Genomic DNA, 14,505 nt, shown 5'->3' on the forward strand with positions numbered 1-14,505 from the left:
TCTCTTTCTTCATAGGCAAGTCATTATTAGAAAGATAGTTGAGCAGGAAGAGAAGAGAAAGTGGGCCATGGTCTTACTAAGACTTAGAGACATCCCCCTTCTCCTCTACTGGCTTCTGAATTGAACTGTAGAGAAGATTTGATTAAGACCACAACTCAGGACTGGACCAATGAGGCTCACTTGCAGCAGGCAGCAGGCAGCAGGCAGCAGGCAGCAGGCAGCAGGCAGCAGGCAGCAGGCAGCAGGCAAAAGTTCTGGCTTGCTATCTTTCAGCACTCTCTCCACTTTCAAGAAAGGCATTGTTGGTGCTCCAGGGAACATAGGAAACAAGAAAAACTAATAAGAAGAGAACATTTTCTCTCTTTAGGATTTATTGCAAATATTGATTCATGGGCTAGCCTCTCCTAGGCTGGCCAACTGAGCTAACTCAAAAAACATTCCTTGAACATCAGTTCTGCACAAAGTGTTGTGAGAGCACTGGTCAGGCTGTGTTATAGTGACAAAACCTTCTACTCAGGCCCTTGTACAACAGCCATACTGCCAACTGAGGGAGGGCAGCCTCTACCTGCTCTGACCCCAAGGGTGGATGCCAGAATCTATATTTGTCCATTTTGCTTACCTCCTAAACAGCCTCCAGGCTGACTTACTTTTCCTCAGTAGTGTTTCTGGGCCCATCCTCCCTATGAGGTGGCCCACATTAGCTTCTGGAGGTGAGCAGGGGAGGCCCTGTGTTCCATGCCAAACACATCCACAACTTAGAGGAACCCAGAAGAGCCAAACATATCTGCAGCTGGAAGGAAAGAGACACATCCAGCCTCCTCTTAGGGCAAGCAGGCACTTCAGAGAAAGGGAAAATGAGAACTTGGCTGAATTGTTCCACAAGAACATTCTAGCCCAAGTTAGGGTGTAGGCGGGTATATCACTGTGAAGCCAGACAAGGCTTGGCCATCTTCTGTAGAGTTCTTTTAACCTAGCTTCCTTCCTAACTCCATACCTAGGAGTGACTAGAAGTTAGCTGTAGCTTCATGAAAGTAAAAAATGGAGATCTTTGAGAAGCTTCATTAGCTTATTTTATAATGAGCATTACCCTCACGAACCTGTAGCCCCAGTGCCTCAAGGAAAGGCCACTTGCCTTTATAATAGAGGTTTTGTTTCTTCCATCCAGGCATATTTAAACTGAGAGGGGCTTCTAGGTCAAGGCTGTACAGTCCAAGATTCTCTGGATAGGCATTGTTAATGGCCCCTAGAAGGGGCAGAGAGCACTTTTGGGCAGTAGGGCAAAGCTGAGCTTGACTTGTCTCTGTTGACTGTTTCAGGCCTCCTCCGCAACTGTTTTGGGGACTATCATGTGGCCTTCTACTTTGCCGGTGTGCCCCCTATCATCGGGGCTGTAATCCTCTTGTTCGTCCCTCTGATGCATCAAAGGATGTTCAAGAAAGAGCAAAGGGATTCCAGCAAGGATAAGATGTTGGCCCCTGACCCAGATCCCAACGGGGAGCTGCTGCCGGGCTCCCCCAACCCTGAAGAACAAATCTAATGCCTCTTCTTTGCCATTGTGTGCTCTTCCCCAAACCTTTCCCTTCACCCTGCCCTGCTCAGCATTTACATTTTTGCCACCAGCACACTTGTTCCCAAACCTGCACACACAGCATTTCAGCCACCTGACCATCCCTTGGAGCCAAAGCTCCAGGTGTTCCAAACTCATTAATCAAATTCTCCCCATGAATGCCTTTAAACTTGCCAGGGTTCTCTTCTCCCAGGATCTAGCAAAGCTTGGGTTCATCCCCTGGCCTTTGGAACCTCTCCATATACTTTTCAACTCTTGGGGGATGGGAACTCCTGGCCCAGCTTATTAGTCACTCACTAAAAGCAACTGCCAAAGGTGCTACTGTGTCCCCAGAAGCCTGGTGGGAAGATCCAAGCCCCTGTGTGCAGAGGAGTTCCTTGCCATCTGTCCTTTGGAACTGTTTGGGGGCATGGGGGGAAGGGCATAGAGGTAAAATGAGACAAGGAGCCTTGTTTATCCTCAAAGTCTGTAAGAGCTATGGCTTCCCAAGAGCTGTGGCTGACATCATTTTACAAGTGTACAGACAGTTTCCACATCATATGGTTGGTCCTTCTTCCCTTCCTCCTTTCTTTCCCTCTACTGCCTCTTCTCCCTTCTCTTTCCCCTCTATTTCTTTTTATTACTGTCATAGACTTATGGGTGCTTGAAGAAAGGAGGGACCCAGGGCTTGGGCCAATCAACCTAACCTTGGCTTAGCCCACCTGTAACACTAGAATCAATCCCACTCATCTCAGGCTGAACCACATCTCACTTTTTGGCTCAAGCTGCTATAATCATAGACTGGAAAAGTAGAATATCACATAGGGAAGAAACCTTACATGCCATAAAGTTCCACTCACTGATTTTTACATATTTCCCAGGCCAGTGCATTAACCTGCAGGCTCTCCTAGCTCCCCATCCTTGAATCCACCTGTCAAAATGTGAAGAAATTCCTTTCATCTCAGCAGGCAGAGGAAGACTGATGACAGGGCATAGTGGGGGGAAGGGCCAATAGTTATTGACCGGTGAAGGACCAACTCCTCCATCTCTCATTATTCATTACAGGTCAACATTTCCACCTGGGCCAGGCCAGAAAATGAGCTGTTTTAGGGAAAAATCCCATCTCCAACCTGGATCCTTCAAAAGGTAGAGATGGAAATGCACATTGTTGGACAGTTTCTTCTAGGAAAGGGAAACCATCCTAGCCTTTACCACCCAATGTGTCCCCATGCTGGGCATCCTTGACCACTCTACTTAGTGGGCATTAAAGTTGCCAGAAAAGGTAGACTCTGGACCATTTTTATCCCTCTGAAATAGGTGCCAGATACTTCCCTATGCCTAGGCTCTGGGCAGCACTCCTACTGAAGAGCATTTCCATCCAGGCTGTGTCCAGCCAGCACAACTCACCTCATTAGGAGCTCAGCCTTTTTCCTCACTTTGCCTCTGTGTCTCTCCCTATTCTGGGTCTTTGTCTATTGTGTTCTTGTTACCCTCACCTTTCGTCATCTTCTTGCCAGGCATCCTTGGCGGTCACTTAGAGTTAACAGTGACTTGCCACCCCAAGCCAGGGCCATTCCGGGGCCAGGAGTATGAGGTTGCCCCTGAGGGGCTCCAAAGAAGACAGTGGTCCCTACCCATGAGTTTTTCCGTTACAAACAGGCAGCTGGGGCGTGGCTGGCCTCTGATGGCTTCATTCAAGGCCAAAGTCCTGAGCCCTCTACATTGGTCCCAGTCCAGCTCTTATCAACTCCCCAAAGGAAAACCCATTGGTTTTTAGCTCATGAATAGGAAGGGGCTTGCCTAATTGCTATCCTGTTATCTCAAACAGCACTGAAATAGGAGAAGCTGGGCCCCAGGAGCACTTTAACTCCCAGGAGAGACCACTGAGAATACTGGAGCAACAAAGCCCCTGCTCCCATTCCTCCCTGCCCGACCCCCACCAAGTCACCTGAGGGCACTTCTGCAGGGCCTCCTTTGTTGCTCAAAGTGTGGATCGCTCTTAAGAATTAGGCTGCCACCCACTTCTCTCCAGATGAGGGAAAACATTCACAGGTCTCAAATCTGCCCTATCAGGTATTACATAACATGGCATGGCCGGGTGTCAATTTACTTCTCCCAAACATGTGTATGTACATGTGTGTGCTTATGCACTTTTGGAGAGAATGTTGGTTGGTGAAAGCAGCACAGTATTAATACTTAGGGAAAGATGCAGCCTCTTTTGCACCACAGTTAAATCTAGGAGAACGAACAAAATTTGGGAGCTTGAGATCTGGGACATTTAAATCCTCAAAAGGTTTGGAACAAAATAAACAGATCTAAAAATCTAGCTTTGGTTTGTATGTTGCCTCCAAGGGTGAAATAATCTTAACCTGGTTAACAGCAGGAGGTTTAGCTTCAGAACTGAACTCTCATTTCAAGTCAAATTTCTGCCAAGATATATAATCTTCTCTGAGAGCAGAAAGTGGAAAAGGAGTTTAGAGCTGGATGAACTATTCAGGATTGGATTTTTTTTTAGGGAGCTCTGAAGTAGAAAAGTGGTTACTTCACAAAATGAGAACATGATTAGTGACTGAGTTGGAGTGGAGGCCCCACCAAGGCCACCACCTTGCTACAAGCATGCCATGTTGAAAATTGGCAAAGACCTTAGCAATAATCCATTTAAAGCCCTTTTCTTCTCCCTTGTTATTGATGGGGGAACCTGAAGGGACTAATGTAGCTGGGTTAAACAGCCAGGCAGCAACACAGCCTGCAATTGAGGGTGATGCAAAAGAGAGGCCTGTGACAATGACAAAGCTAGGAGTAACTGTAGAGTCTCCCTTGTTCATATTCTGCCTTGAATTGAAGTGGAGAAACTGAAACCTGTTTAATAAAAAGGGTCTGTTGCTGGTTCACACACTTCAACAGCAACAGAGCAGGCTGGAATTTGAGCTCTGATAATTAACTTCCAGTCCAGTCCAAATCCTTCCTTTTACAAATGAGGAAGCCAACACAAGGAGGGGAAAATGACTTGCCCACTTCATTCAACAACTATACAGTGAGCCTATTTCCAAAAGGCTGTCAGCAGGACCAGCTCTGAGCAAAAACTGAGTCTGAACAAAATCTGACTTTTAACATAGCCCATCTTTTCACTATTACTTTCACTTGCAACCAACCTATACTTCTGGTATTCTCTCTTCCCAAGTTCTCCAGACCTTCATGTAGCCTTGGCCTTGGAGAGCTGATCCCGCCTACTGTCCTTCCACCCCCAGCAACCCAAGAGGTACAAGTCTATCTCCCTGTGACCATACACTGGGCAGGGGAGGGGTGGAGGAGACTGGTTTCCTTTGCGAGAGGGTGGTTTACCACCCTGCTCTTGGCTCTTGTCGTTTCTCCCCTGACTCAATGCAGACATCCTCAAGCTGCCAGCCTCCTCATCTCTTCCCACTGAGACTAATTACTCTGTCCTGCTGACTGGCCCCAGGCTCTCCCACCCAAGATCTGCTGCCCCCTCAGTCCCTTCCCTAGTAGCCCCAAGGCTCTAGTCTGTTTTGATCACTGGGGATCATTAGATTTCAAAGCTATGGAATCCCATAATTTTTATGAGCATATGCTCTCCTCCAGGGCCTTTTCATGTCTGAAGAGGCAGCCAGCAGTACCCTGCCATTTCATAGCAGCAGAGCAGGCCAGCTGACAGGAATTACAGGTGCCCCCAGCAAATCCCTGGTATCCAACAGCTGGTGCCTAGATAGGGTGGGTGCTAGTTTGAGCCAGAGTTTTTGAAGCAAGTTTTGAATCCTAATAAGCTGAAATGTCAAGGAGACTCCAGAGGCACAAGGAAAGGGATTAGATAGGAGGCTCAACTTTAGAAGGCATTTCAATTCCTGACTTTCAGCTCTCTCTAGTGGTCACCAGAAGCAGAGTTCCATGCCTAGTTTTCAAGTCATTTCAGCAAAATTTTCTAGGGACCTGCTTTGTGTCAGGCACTTTGCTAGAACCCAGGAATTTCAGAAATGAAAGGAACAGAGGTGGAGGTAACAAAGAGAAGAAATGCAAGAGGGAATACATACTATCTTCTTTCCAAAATAATTTTTCCTTTTCTGGACCCCAGGGCCCAGATCTTACAGATCTCAGAGCCTTTGGGACAGGACAGGGGCCACCATGCCCTTTCTGGGACAGAGGACTCAGCTTCTCCCCCTCTTCACCGCCTTGCGACTGGCCTCCCCTGACTAGAGCCTCCTGGAAGAACTACGAGTTCCTCAGTGTTGGTTTCCTGCTGAGCTAGAGCAGGATCAAATTAGCCTATTGCTCACATCTAACTAGTGTAAGATCCAGGTCCAGATGAAGGGAGGGGAGGGCAAACCTGACCCATCAGCCCTTCTGCTGGGCCAGTCGACACATGGATTGACCTATCCAGCATCCCCGGCCCAGGACCTCCTGGCTCTCCTGGCCTCCCTGCCCTAGGGATGGAGGGCTAGAACCAGGTGGGGCAAGATATACCCTCCTTTCCCACCACACACCCACACTATACTCCCCTTGCAAAGACTGGACCCTGAGATTCAGGGATAGAGGTGCTACCTGGTACCATTTCCCACCATATTCCCACACCCACCCCACACTCAGGGAGGGCTGGGGATGGAGATGGGGCTGGGAGGTCTCAGGGGCCCTGGCGGCTGCTCCTCGTCCTGCTGCTGGCCTCGGGCCACCTTGAGCAGAGAAGAAGGTGGTTCCTGCCCCTCCGTGGCCCTCTATCCACTTCCCAGTCTGCAATGATGGGTAAGAACCCAGGAGACGTGCCAATGGAGATGCATCTGCCCTTGCTACTCAGACAGGAATCACGCCTGCCCAGGACAACCAAGCCTTCCCTCCCTGAGGAAGGGAGTGGGAACGAAGGCAGGAGAGCCCAGCCCCAGGCCCTGCTAACTGTCTGGGAAGCCAGATGGATAGATAGCAGCTGCGCGCTTCCTGAGCTCAGCTCCTGCTCGGTCCCCCACCCCCACTGCCCTGCCCACATCACTGCCACCATCACCAGAGATTGCAGCATCACAGAACCCATCGAGCTCTGGGTCCCGAGCCCTGGAGGTGATACTGGCTGGGCTGTCCAACAACCCCTTGTCACTAGAGGCCCCCTCTTCTCTTCCCCCTACCAGATCTGTCTCCAAGGCCCCACCAGCTGGGGTCCACCCACAACTAGCAAGGACCTAAGTGATTCCAGGCAGGAGGCCCACCAGGATGAGGGGACTGGGAACGAGAACTGCCTCCAGGAAAGGCCTCACTCTGGTCCAGAGCAGCCATCTCCTCCGCCCTCCTCTCCAACCTCCAACCCTGGGATGGCTGGCTGGCCCCACAACACCTTTGCTAGAACTCCCAAAGGCAACCACAGCTCACTGGTGGGAGCTCCCAGCTCAGGCCTGCTCTCCTATCACACAGTCCCCAGATCCCACCCAAGGTGAAGGTAAGCCCCCACCAGCTGCCCTAGAGTCATAGAGGGGAACCAGCAGGATTTCCTAGGCTTGAGAGCCCTCCTCCAAACCCGGACAGAGCCCCAGGAATGGACCAGGTTAACTCTAAGACCTGCCCTCCTCCATTTGCTCTCCACCCTGCTCTCCGTCAACCCGCTTCCTCCAGCCACTTGCCTAAGTGTGGGTAAAGGGGGGCCAGGGCAGCCCTCTGCACTCCCCTCCCACACGCACCCACATACCTCCTTCCTCCCCCAGGGTGGAGTCTTCTGAGGATCCCAGCCTTGCAGATCCTTCTGCCTTAAAGCCTGCAAAGGCCAGATTTTCCGCCTGTCAGTCCAAGATCTTCCAGCTACCTGCCTCCTCATTCACCTCCTCTCCCCCATACACGTGCACAGAGACACTCCCTTCCTTCAGCTCCAAGAACACAAGGGCCTCCCTCCCCCATATTTGGACACAGAGGCCCCCTTCCATGACAACAGGTCGCCTTCACCTGAGGGTGGGCACTTTACGGTTCACAGGTGCTCCCATATCCCTCATCATGCTTGATCCTCCCTCCAACCCTGGGAGCAGCTGCTCTTGTGTCTATTTTAAAAACGGGGAAAGGAAGCTCCAGAGGGGAGCTGAATGCCAGTTTTCAAACTCCTTCTCCAAGGCTCCTTCCACCCCACCTCACAGAAAGTGGGGGAGTAAGCAAATCTCTTTTCCCCTGACTTCTCGGAAAGCCTGCTTGCAGCTCCTGGAGTTAGCATCTGCTGCCCCCAGGCCCACTCTGCCCCCCAACGAGGGCTCTGGGTGTGAGTGGTACCACAGGCCCAAAATGGAAGCATGGGAGGCAGCAGAAGCTGAGCCAGGATGGGCCCCCCACCCACCACCCCAGCCTCTCCTATGGAGGGAGAGGGATGGGGAGGGGAGTGAGGAAGAACAAGTAAGAGTCTCTGATCTGCCTTTCTCTGGGAGTACACAACACTGTCTTCTGGGTTCCTCTCTGCCTCAAAATGGGTATAAAGCTGCAAAATGAGCTCTCCTGTGCCTTTCTTCCTTAGTGCTTCTCTCATTATTCAATAAAATTATCATTACTGATTTCCAGGGATAATTTCCAGGACCTTTTTTATTGCCCACAGACCCCCCAGAGGACCTTTTGTCTGGTCTAATTATGTCAAAAGAGGAGGCAAGGAACTGAGGAACTGTTCCTGGGAGGCCCTGCTTTCATGGGACAGGATTCATGTGTCTAAGTGGCCAACACAGCTATAACTCAGAGGCTTCCTCTCTTCTAAGCTTCCAGCACTCTGTTGAGCTACAGAGAGGGGTGGGTTGAGGAGTAGTAAATATCATGCAATTAAAGGAAGGTTAGCTCCCAAGATAGCACCCAGGGAAAGGAAAAGTGGAGAACATGCTAAGACGCCTGACCACACACTGCTGTTAGGTGGACTTGTCCTGAATATGCCTCTCAGTAACTGCGGCCATTACCCTCCTCTTCATTTCCCCTACCCCCGGCTAAGGGAGTCCCTATATCTGCAGGGGAGCTTGATGTCATCTAGCAATCCACACCCCTCGCTACCACATTTTTTTGATGGGCTCTAAATTCCCAGATCCCAAAAAATCTTACCCTAAGCCATTTCTTCAGGGTGAACAGCTTCAAGCATCCAAGCCAGGACCCTCCAAGTTTATGACTCACCTGTAAAATACAATGGCTGGGCCTGGAAAGCAGGGAGAAGCAACTTTCAAGGAAAATCAAGTTCTAGGCAAAGCTAGTTCCAGTTCAGTAGCTGTGTACATAGTTGTAACTAGTGAACTTTAGGAGTACTTTAAACATTATATTGACAGAACACAGGGGCTACAAACAAACTTACCTCAATTCCCTTCTTCTAGTCAAATAGGTTCTTTTTTCATAATCCTTGGTCAATACAATTAAGAGCTGTCCTACCCGGAGGAAGTCAAAGAACAAAAAAAGGTCAGAGTTGAAATGATTGAGAGCTTCAGATCCAGTAATTTTCATACTGCACTCTCTATTACTCTTTGGGGGATTTATATAGGTACCTCAAAGTCCACTAAAATTTCTGTGACTGATTTTCCCTATTCCTCCAATGAAGAACAGCTTAAATGCTGGATATTATATACAAAACACACCAAAGAAGACACTGAATGTTGGAGAGAAGAAGACAGAACAGCTAGGGACCTCAGAACCTGAAGAGTGATTCACTTGAGGTGAATGAATGCTCTAGGTTTCCTTTTTGCCTTACATATCCCAGTCTTGGTGATAGAGAAGCCAGAAACCCAGAAATGCCAATGGGCATTGACATAAAAAGCCCAAGGAAATCTTTTTTTTTTTTTCTCTTTAGACAAAGAATCCGGAAAGGGAGAGTCTAGAAAGAGAAAACTTTTATACAATAACTGTACTACTCCAGTCAGACACCATGGAAAAATTGTGGCCCCACCTCCACCCCAGCAGGCAAAGGCAAAGTGCAGAGCCCAGATTTCCACCTTCACCATGCTTTAACAAATCACCTCTCCCTGCCATCACCATGGTGGTATCACAGGCCAGCCAAATTTAGAGCCCAGACTCATCCCAGCCAGGCAGCAAAATGTGAGGAATAGTAACGACGGATCTCTGTCCCTTACAACCCTGGTGGTATGAGAGGAAGCCTAGTGGGGTGCTTGTACTCCCACCCCCACGAAGCAGTAATGAGGAGTCCTTCACCACCTGGGTGCCAAGGGAGGACCAGTGGGGAACCTGGACTTCTACCTTGACAGTAATGAGGTAGTGCACCCTTTCTCTCACTGGCACATGGTCAGAGGAAGTCTGCTAAAACTACAACAAAGATCTAATATTCATATAATCAGAGTCCCAGAAGGAGAAGAGAAAGTAGATGAGGTTGAAAAAGTATTCAAAGAAATAATGACTGAAAACTCCCCCAACTGATGATCTGGCAATCCCACTCCTGGGCATCTATCTGGAGGGAACTCTAATTCTAAAATACACATGAACCCCAATGTTCATAGCAACACTATTTACAATAGCCAAGACATGGAAACAACCTAAATGCCCATCGACAGATAAGAAAGAAGTTGTGGTATATATTTATGTATATAGAATGGAATACTACTCAGTCTTAAAAATAATGCCATTTGCAACAACATGGATGGACCTGGAGATCATCGTTCTAAGTGAACTAAGCCAGAAAGAGAAAGAAAAATACCATATGATATCAGTCATATGTGGAATCTGAAAAAAGAAAAAAGATGACACTAATGAACTTATCTACAAAACAAAAACAGACTCACAGACATAGAAAACAAACTTATGGTTACCAGGGGGGAAAGAGGGTGGGAAGCAATAAATTGGGAATTTGAGATTTGCAGATACTAACTAGTATATATAAATAGATAAACAACAAGGTTCTACTGTATAGCACAGGGAACTGTATTCTGTATCTTGTAGTAACCTATAATGGAAAAGAATATGAAAAGGAATATGTGTATGTATGTGTATGACTGAAACATTGTGCTGTATGCCAGAAATTGACACAACATTGTAAACTGAGTATGCCTCAATCTAAAAATGTGAAAAAAGAAAACTCTCCCCATTGGGCAAAAGACATATTCCTATGGGTTCAAGAAACTGAGCAAATCCCAAACAGGAGGAACTAAAAACAATCTATGCTAAAACACATCATATAAAATGTGAAAACTAAACACAAACAAACAAAGAAAGATCTTGAAAGCTGTCAGAGAAATGACACCTTAATTATAGGGGGAAAGCAATTAGGATAACAGTAGATTTCTCATCAGAAACCACAGAGGGGGGTTGGAAGAAGTCATACATTTTTCAAGTACCAAAAGAAAAGAACTCTCAAACCAGAATTGTAAATCCAGCAAAAAATCCTTGAGGAATTAAGGGAAAATCAAGATATTCTCAGATGACGGTAAACTAGAATTTGTTGTAAGCAAATCAACCCTAAAAGAATGGCTAAAGGAGGTTCTCCAAACAAAAAAGAAGTGACAAGGGTAATCTTGGAACTTCATGAGGCAAGAAAATACAATGAATAGAGTAAGAATATGAGTAAATATAACAGGTTTTTCTTATCCTCTTGGGTTTTCTAAATTATGTTTAACAATTGAAACAAAAATTATAACAATGTCTGATGTGGATCTCAATGTATGTAGAGAAATTATTTAAGACAATATTATAAATGGAGGAAAGTGAAAAGACACAAAAAAGAGGTAAGGTTTCTACACATCACTGAAACTGGTAAAATATCAACACCAATAGACTGTGATAAGTTATGTGCATACAATGTAATACTTAGATCAACCACTAAAGAAGCTATTCAAAGAAATACCCTCAGAAATTAAATAGAATTCTTTAAAAAAAAGTTTAAAATAACCCACAGAAAGGCAGGAATAAAAGCCATAAATGAAAACAGAGGGAAAAACAAAAAACAAATAAAATGTCAGACTTAAGCACTAACATATCAAGTGTTACATTAAATGTAAATAGTATAGATACATCAACTATAGAGATGAGCAGGGTGGATTTAAAAAATGACACAACTATATGTTGTCTACAGGAAATTCTGAAATATATAACAATAGGTTGAAAGTAAAAGGATGGGAAAAGATATGCCAAATATACATATATATATATATATATATATATATATATATATATATATATATACACACACACACATATGTGTATCTATAATATATATATATTCACTAATAAAAAGGAAGTGAGAGTAGTTGTATCAATTTTGATACAGTAGGTGTCAGAGCAAATAAAACTGCCAAAAGATAAAATGACAAAACATAATGATAAAAAGGTTAGCTTACCAAGAAGATACAGCAATCCTAAACAGTGCTGCAAAACACTTGAAGCAAAAAACAGAAAGCAAAGGGATATAGACAATATAGTTGCAGACACCAATACTATATCTCAAAAATTAGAAAAACTAGACAGAAAAATCAGTAAGGACATAGAAGAACTAAAAACACCATCAACCAGGAAGATCTAATCAACTTTTAGGAAGCACTATACCTCACAACAGCAGAATATACATTCTTTTCAAGCACCCATGGAACATATACCAAGATAGACCATATCCTGAGTTATAACACCAACTTCAACAAATTTCAAATAATTGAAATCATACATAATGTGTTTTTTCTCTGTATAATGGGATCAAAGTAGACATAAAAACCAGGAAGACAACAGGAAAATCTCTAAAACAGGTGGAAATTAAACGACATACTTCTTAACAATGCATAGATCAAAGAGGAAGTATCAAAAGATTTTTTTAAAAAATACAGACATCTGAATGAAAATTAAAATACAACATATCAAAATATGTGGGACAGAGCTAAAGAAGTACTGAGAGGGAAGCTTATAGCACAGAATACTTACATTATAAATTAGGAATGGTCTCAAATCAATAATCTAAGTTCCTACCTCAAGAAACTAGAAAAAGAAGATCAAAATAAAAGCAAGCAGAAGAAAGGAAATACAAGGCAGAAATCAATTAAATTGAAAATAGGAAAACAATAGAGAAAATTAATAAAACAAAAAGCCCTTTGAAAAAAATCTGTTTATCAACCTCTAGTAAGACTGAATAAAAAGAGATGATCCAAATCACCAATACCTGGAATGAAACAGGATAACATTACAGATCCTGGAGCCATTAAAAGGATAATAAGAGAATACTATGAACAACTTTCCACTCATAACATCAATAACTAGAAGAATTAGATAAATCCCCCCAAACCCACAAACTATAAGAATGCAATCAAGAGGAAATATATTACCTGAATAGTCCTACAACTACCAAAGAAGTTGAATTTTTAATTTAAAAGTTCCCCTAAAAGCAAAGCATATATGGATTCACTGGAAAATTTTACAAAATATCCAAATAAGAATTAACAGCATTTTACACACTCTCTTCCAGGAAACTTAAGATGAAAAAACACTTCCCAAATGATTTTATGAGATAAGCATTAACCTGATATTAAAACCAAAAACAAAAAATAGAAAACTATAAACCAATATCCCTTATGAATAAAGATGTAAAATTCAGCAACAAAATATTAGCAAACCAAATCCAATAATATAATTATGCACCATGCCCAAATGGGATTTATTCCATGTATATAATGTTATTTCCATATTTGAAATTTAATCAATGTATTGTTCCATATCAACAACTTAGGGATGAAAAATCATATGATACTATCAATTGGTGCAGAAAAAGTATTTGACAAAATCCAACACTCACTTATGATTAAAAACTCTCAGCAAGTTAAGAATGGAGGGGAATTACTTCGATTTGATAAAGAGCATTTGGGCCAACATTATCCCTTATGGGGAAGTATTCGATATTTTCCTGCTAATGTCAGGAACAAGGCAAATATGCCCATTCTCACCACTGTCATTTAACATAGTACTGGAAAACCTAGCCACTGCAATAAGACAAGGAAAAGAAATAAAATGTATATAGATTGGAAAGGAAGAAATAAAACTGTATTTGCAGATGACAGGATTGTTTATGTAAAAAATCTCAAGGAATCTACAAAAACTTTATGGAATTAATAAGTGGTTCAGCAACATCACAGTAAACAAGATCAACAGACAAAAATAAATCACATTTCTATGTAGTATCAATGAATATGTAGACACTGAAGTTGAAAACACACCAACATTTACAATCATTACAAAGAAAATGAAATGCATAAGTATACACTTAGCAAAACATGTACTGGATCTGTATGCTGAAATTTTCAAAATACTGATGAAAGAAATTAAGGAAAACTAAATAAATCAAAAGACATACTATGTTCATGGATTGGAAGGCTCAACATAATAAAGATGTCTATTTTTCCTAAACTGATAGTTTTAACTAAATTCCTATCAAAAGCCTAACAATTATTTTTGTATAAATGGTCAATATTATTCTAGAATTTACATGGAAAGATAAAGGAATTATAATATCTTCTTTGAAAAAGAATATAAATTGAGAAGAATCAGTCTATCTGATTTCAAGATCCATTATATAGTAATCACGACTATGTGATATTGGTAGAGGGCTAGATATATAGAACAATGGAACAGAATAGAAAACCTTGACACAGCCCCACACAAGTATGATCAACTGATTTTGACCCAGGTACAAAAGCAATTTAAAAAAAATTTTTTAACAAATGGGGCTGGAGCAATTGGATATCCATATGCCAAAACAAAAACAAAAAGAAAAAAAAAAGAAAAAAAGAACATTGACCTACTAAACATCATGCCTTATACAAACATAAACTCAAATTGATCATAAACTTAAAAGTGAAATGCAAAACCATAACACTTTTAGAAGAAAACAGGAGAATATATTCATAACCTAGGGCTTGGAGAGGCATTTCTTGGGCACAATACCAAAAACATAATCCATAGGAAAAAAATCTATAAATCAGATTTTATCAAAAGTAAAAACTTTCCCCAGCAGAACACTGTTAAGAGGATGAAAGGACAAGCTACACATT

At 43.5% G+C, this 14,505-nt stretch overlaps 1 protein-coding gene across 2 annotated transcripts in view; it reads left to right on the forward strand.

Annotated features, from left to right (window-relative positions):
* The window catches only part of SLC16A2 (solute carrier family 16 member 2), a 94,715-nt gene extending 90,843 nt beyond the window's left edge, over nucleotides 1–3,872 (forward strand). For both annotated transcript variants that reach the window (XM_074358937.1, XM_010967571.3), the window contains one exon: nucleotides 1,317–3,872. In XM_074358937.1, coding sequence (XP_074215038.1) covers nucleotides 1,317–1,537 — 221 coding nt within the window. In that variant the 3' untranslated portion in view covers nucleotides 1,538–3,872. The remainder of the gene's footprint in view (nucleotides 1–1,316) is intronic.
* Nucleotides 3,873–14,505: the final 10,633 nt, after the last annotated feature.

This window comes from Camelus bactrianus, chromosome X (assembly GCF_048773025.1).
Source record: "Camelus bactrianus isolate YW-2024 breed Bactrian camel chromosome X, ASM4877302v1, whole genome shotgun sequence".
Lineage (NCBI taxonomy): Eukaryota > Metazoa > Chordata > Mammalia > Artiodactyla > Camelidae > Camelus > Camelus bactrianus.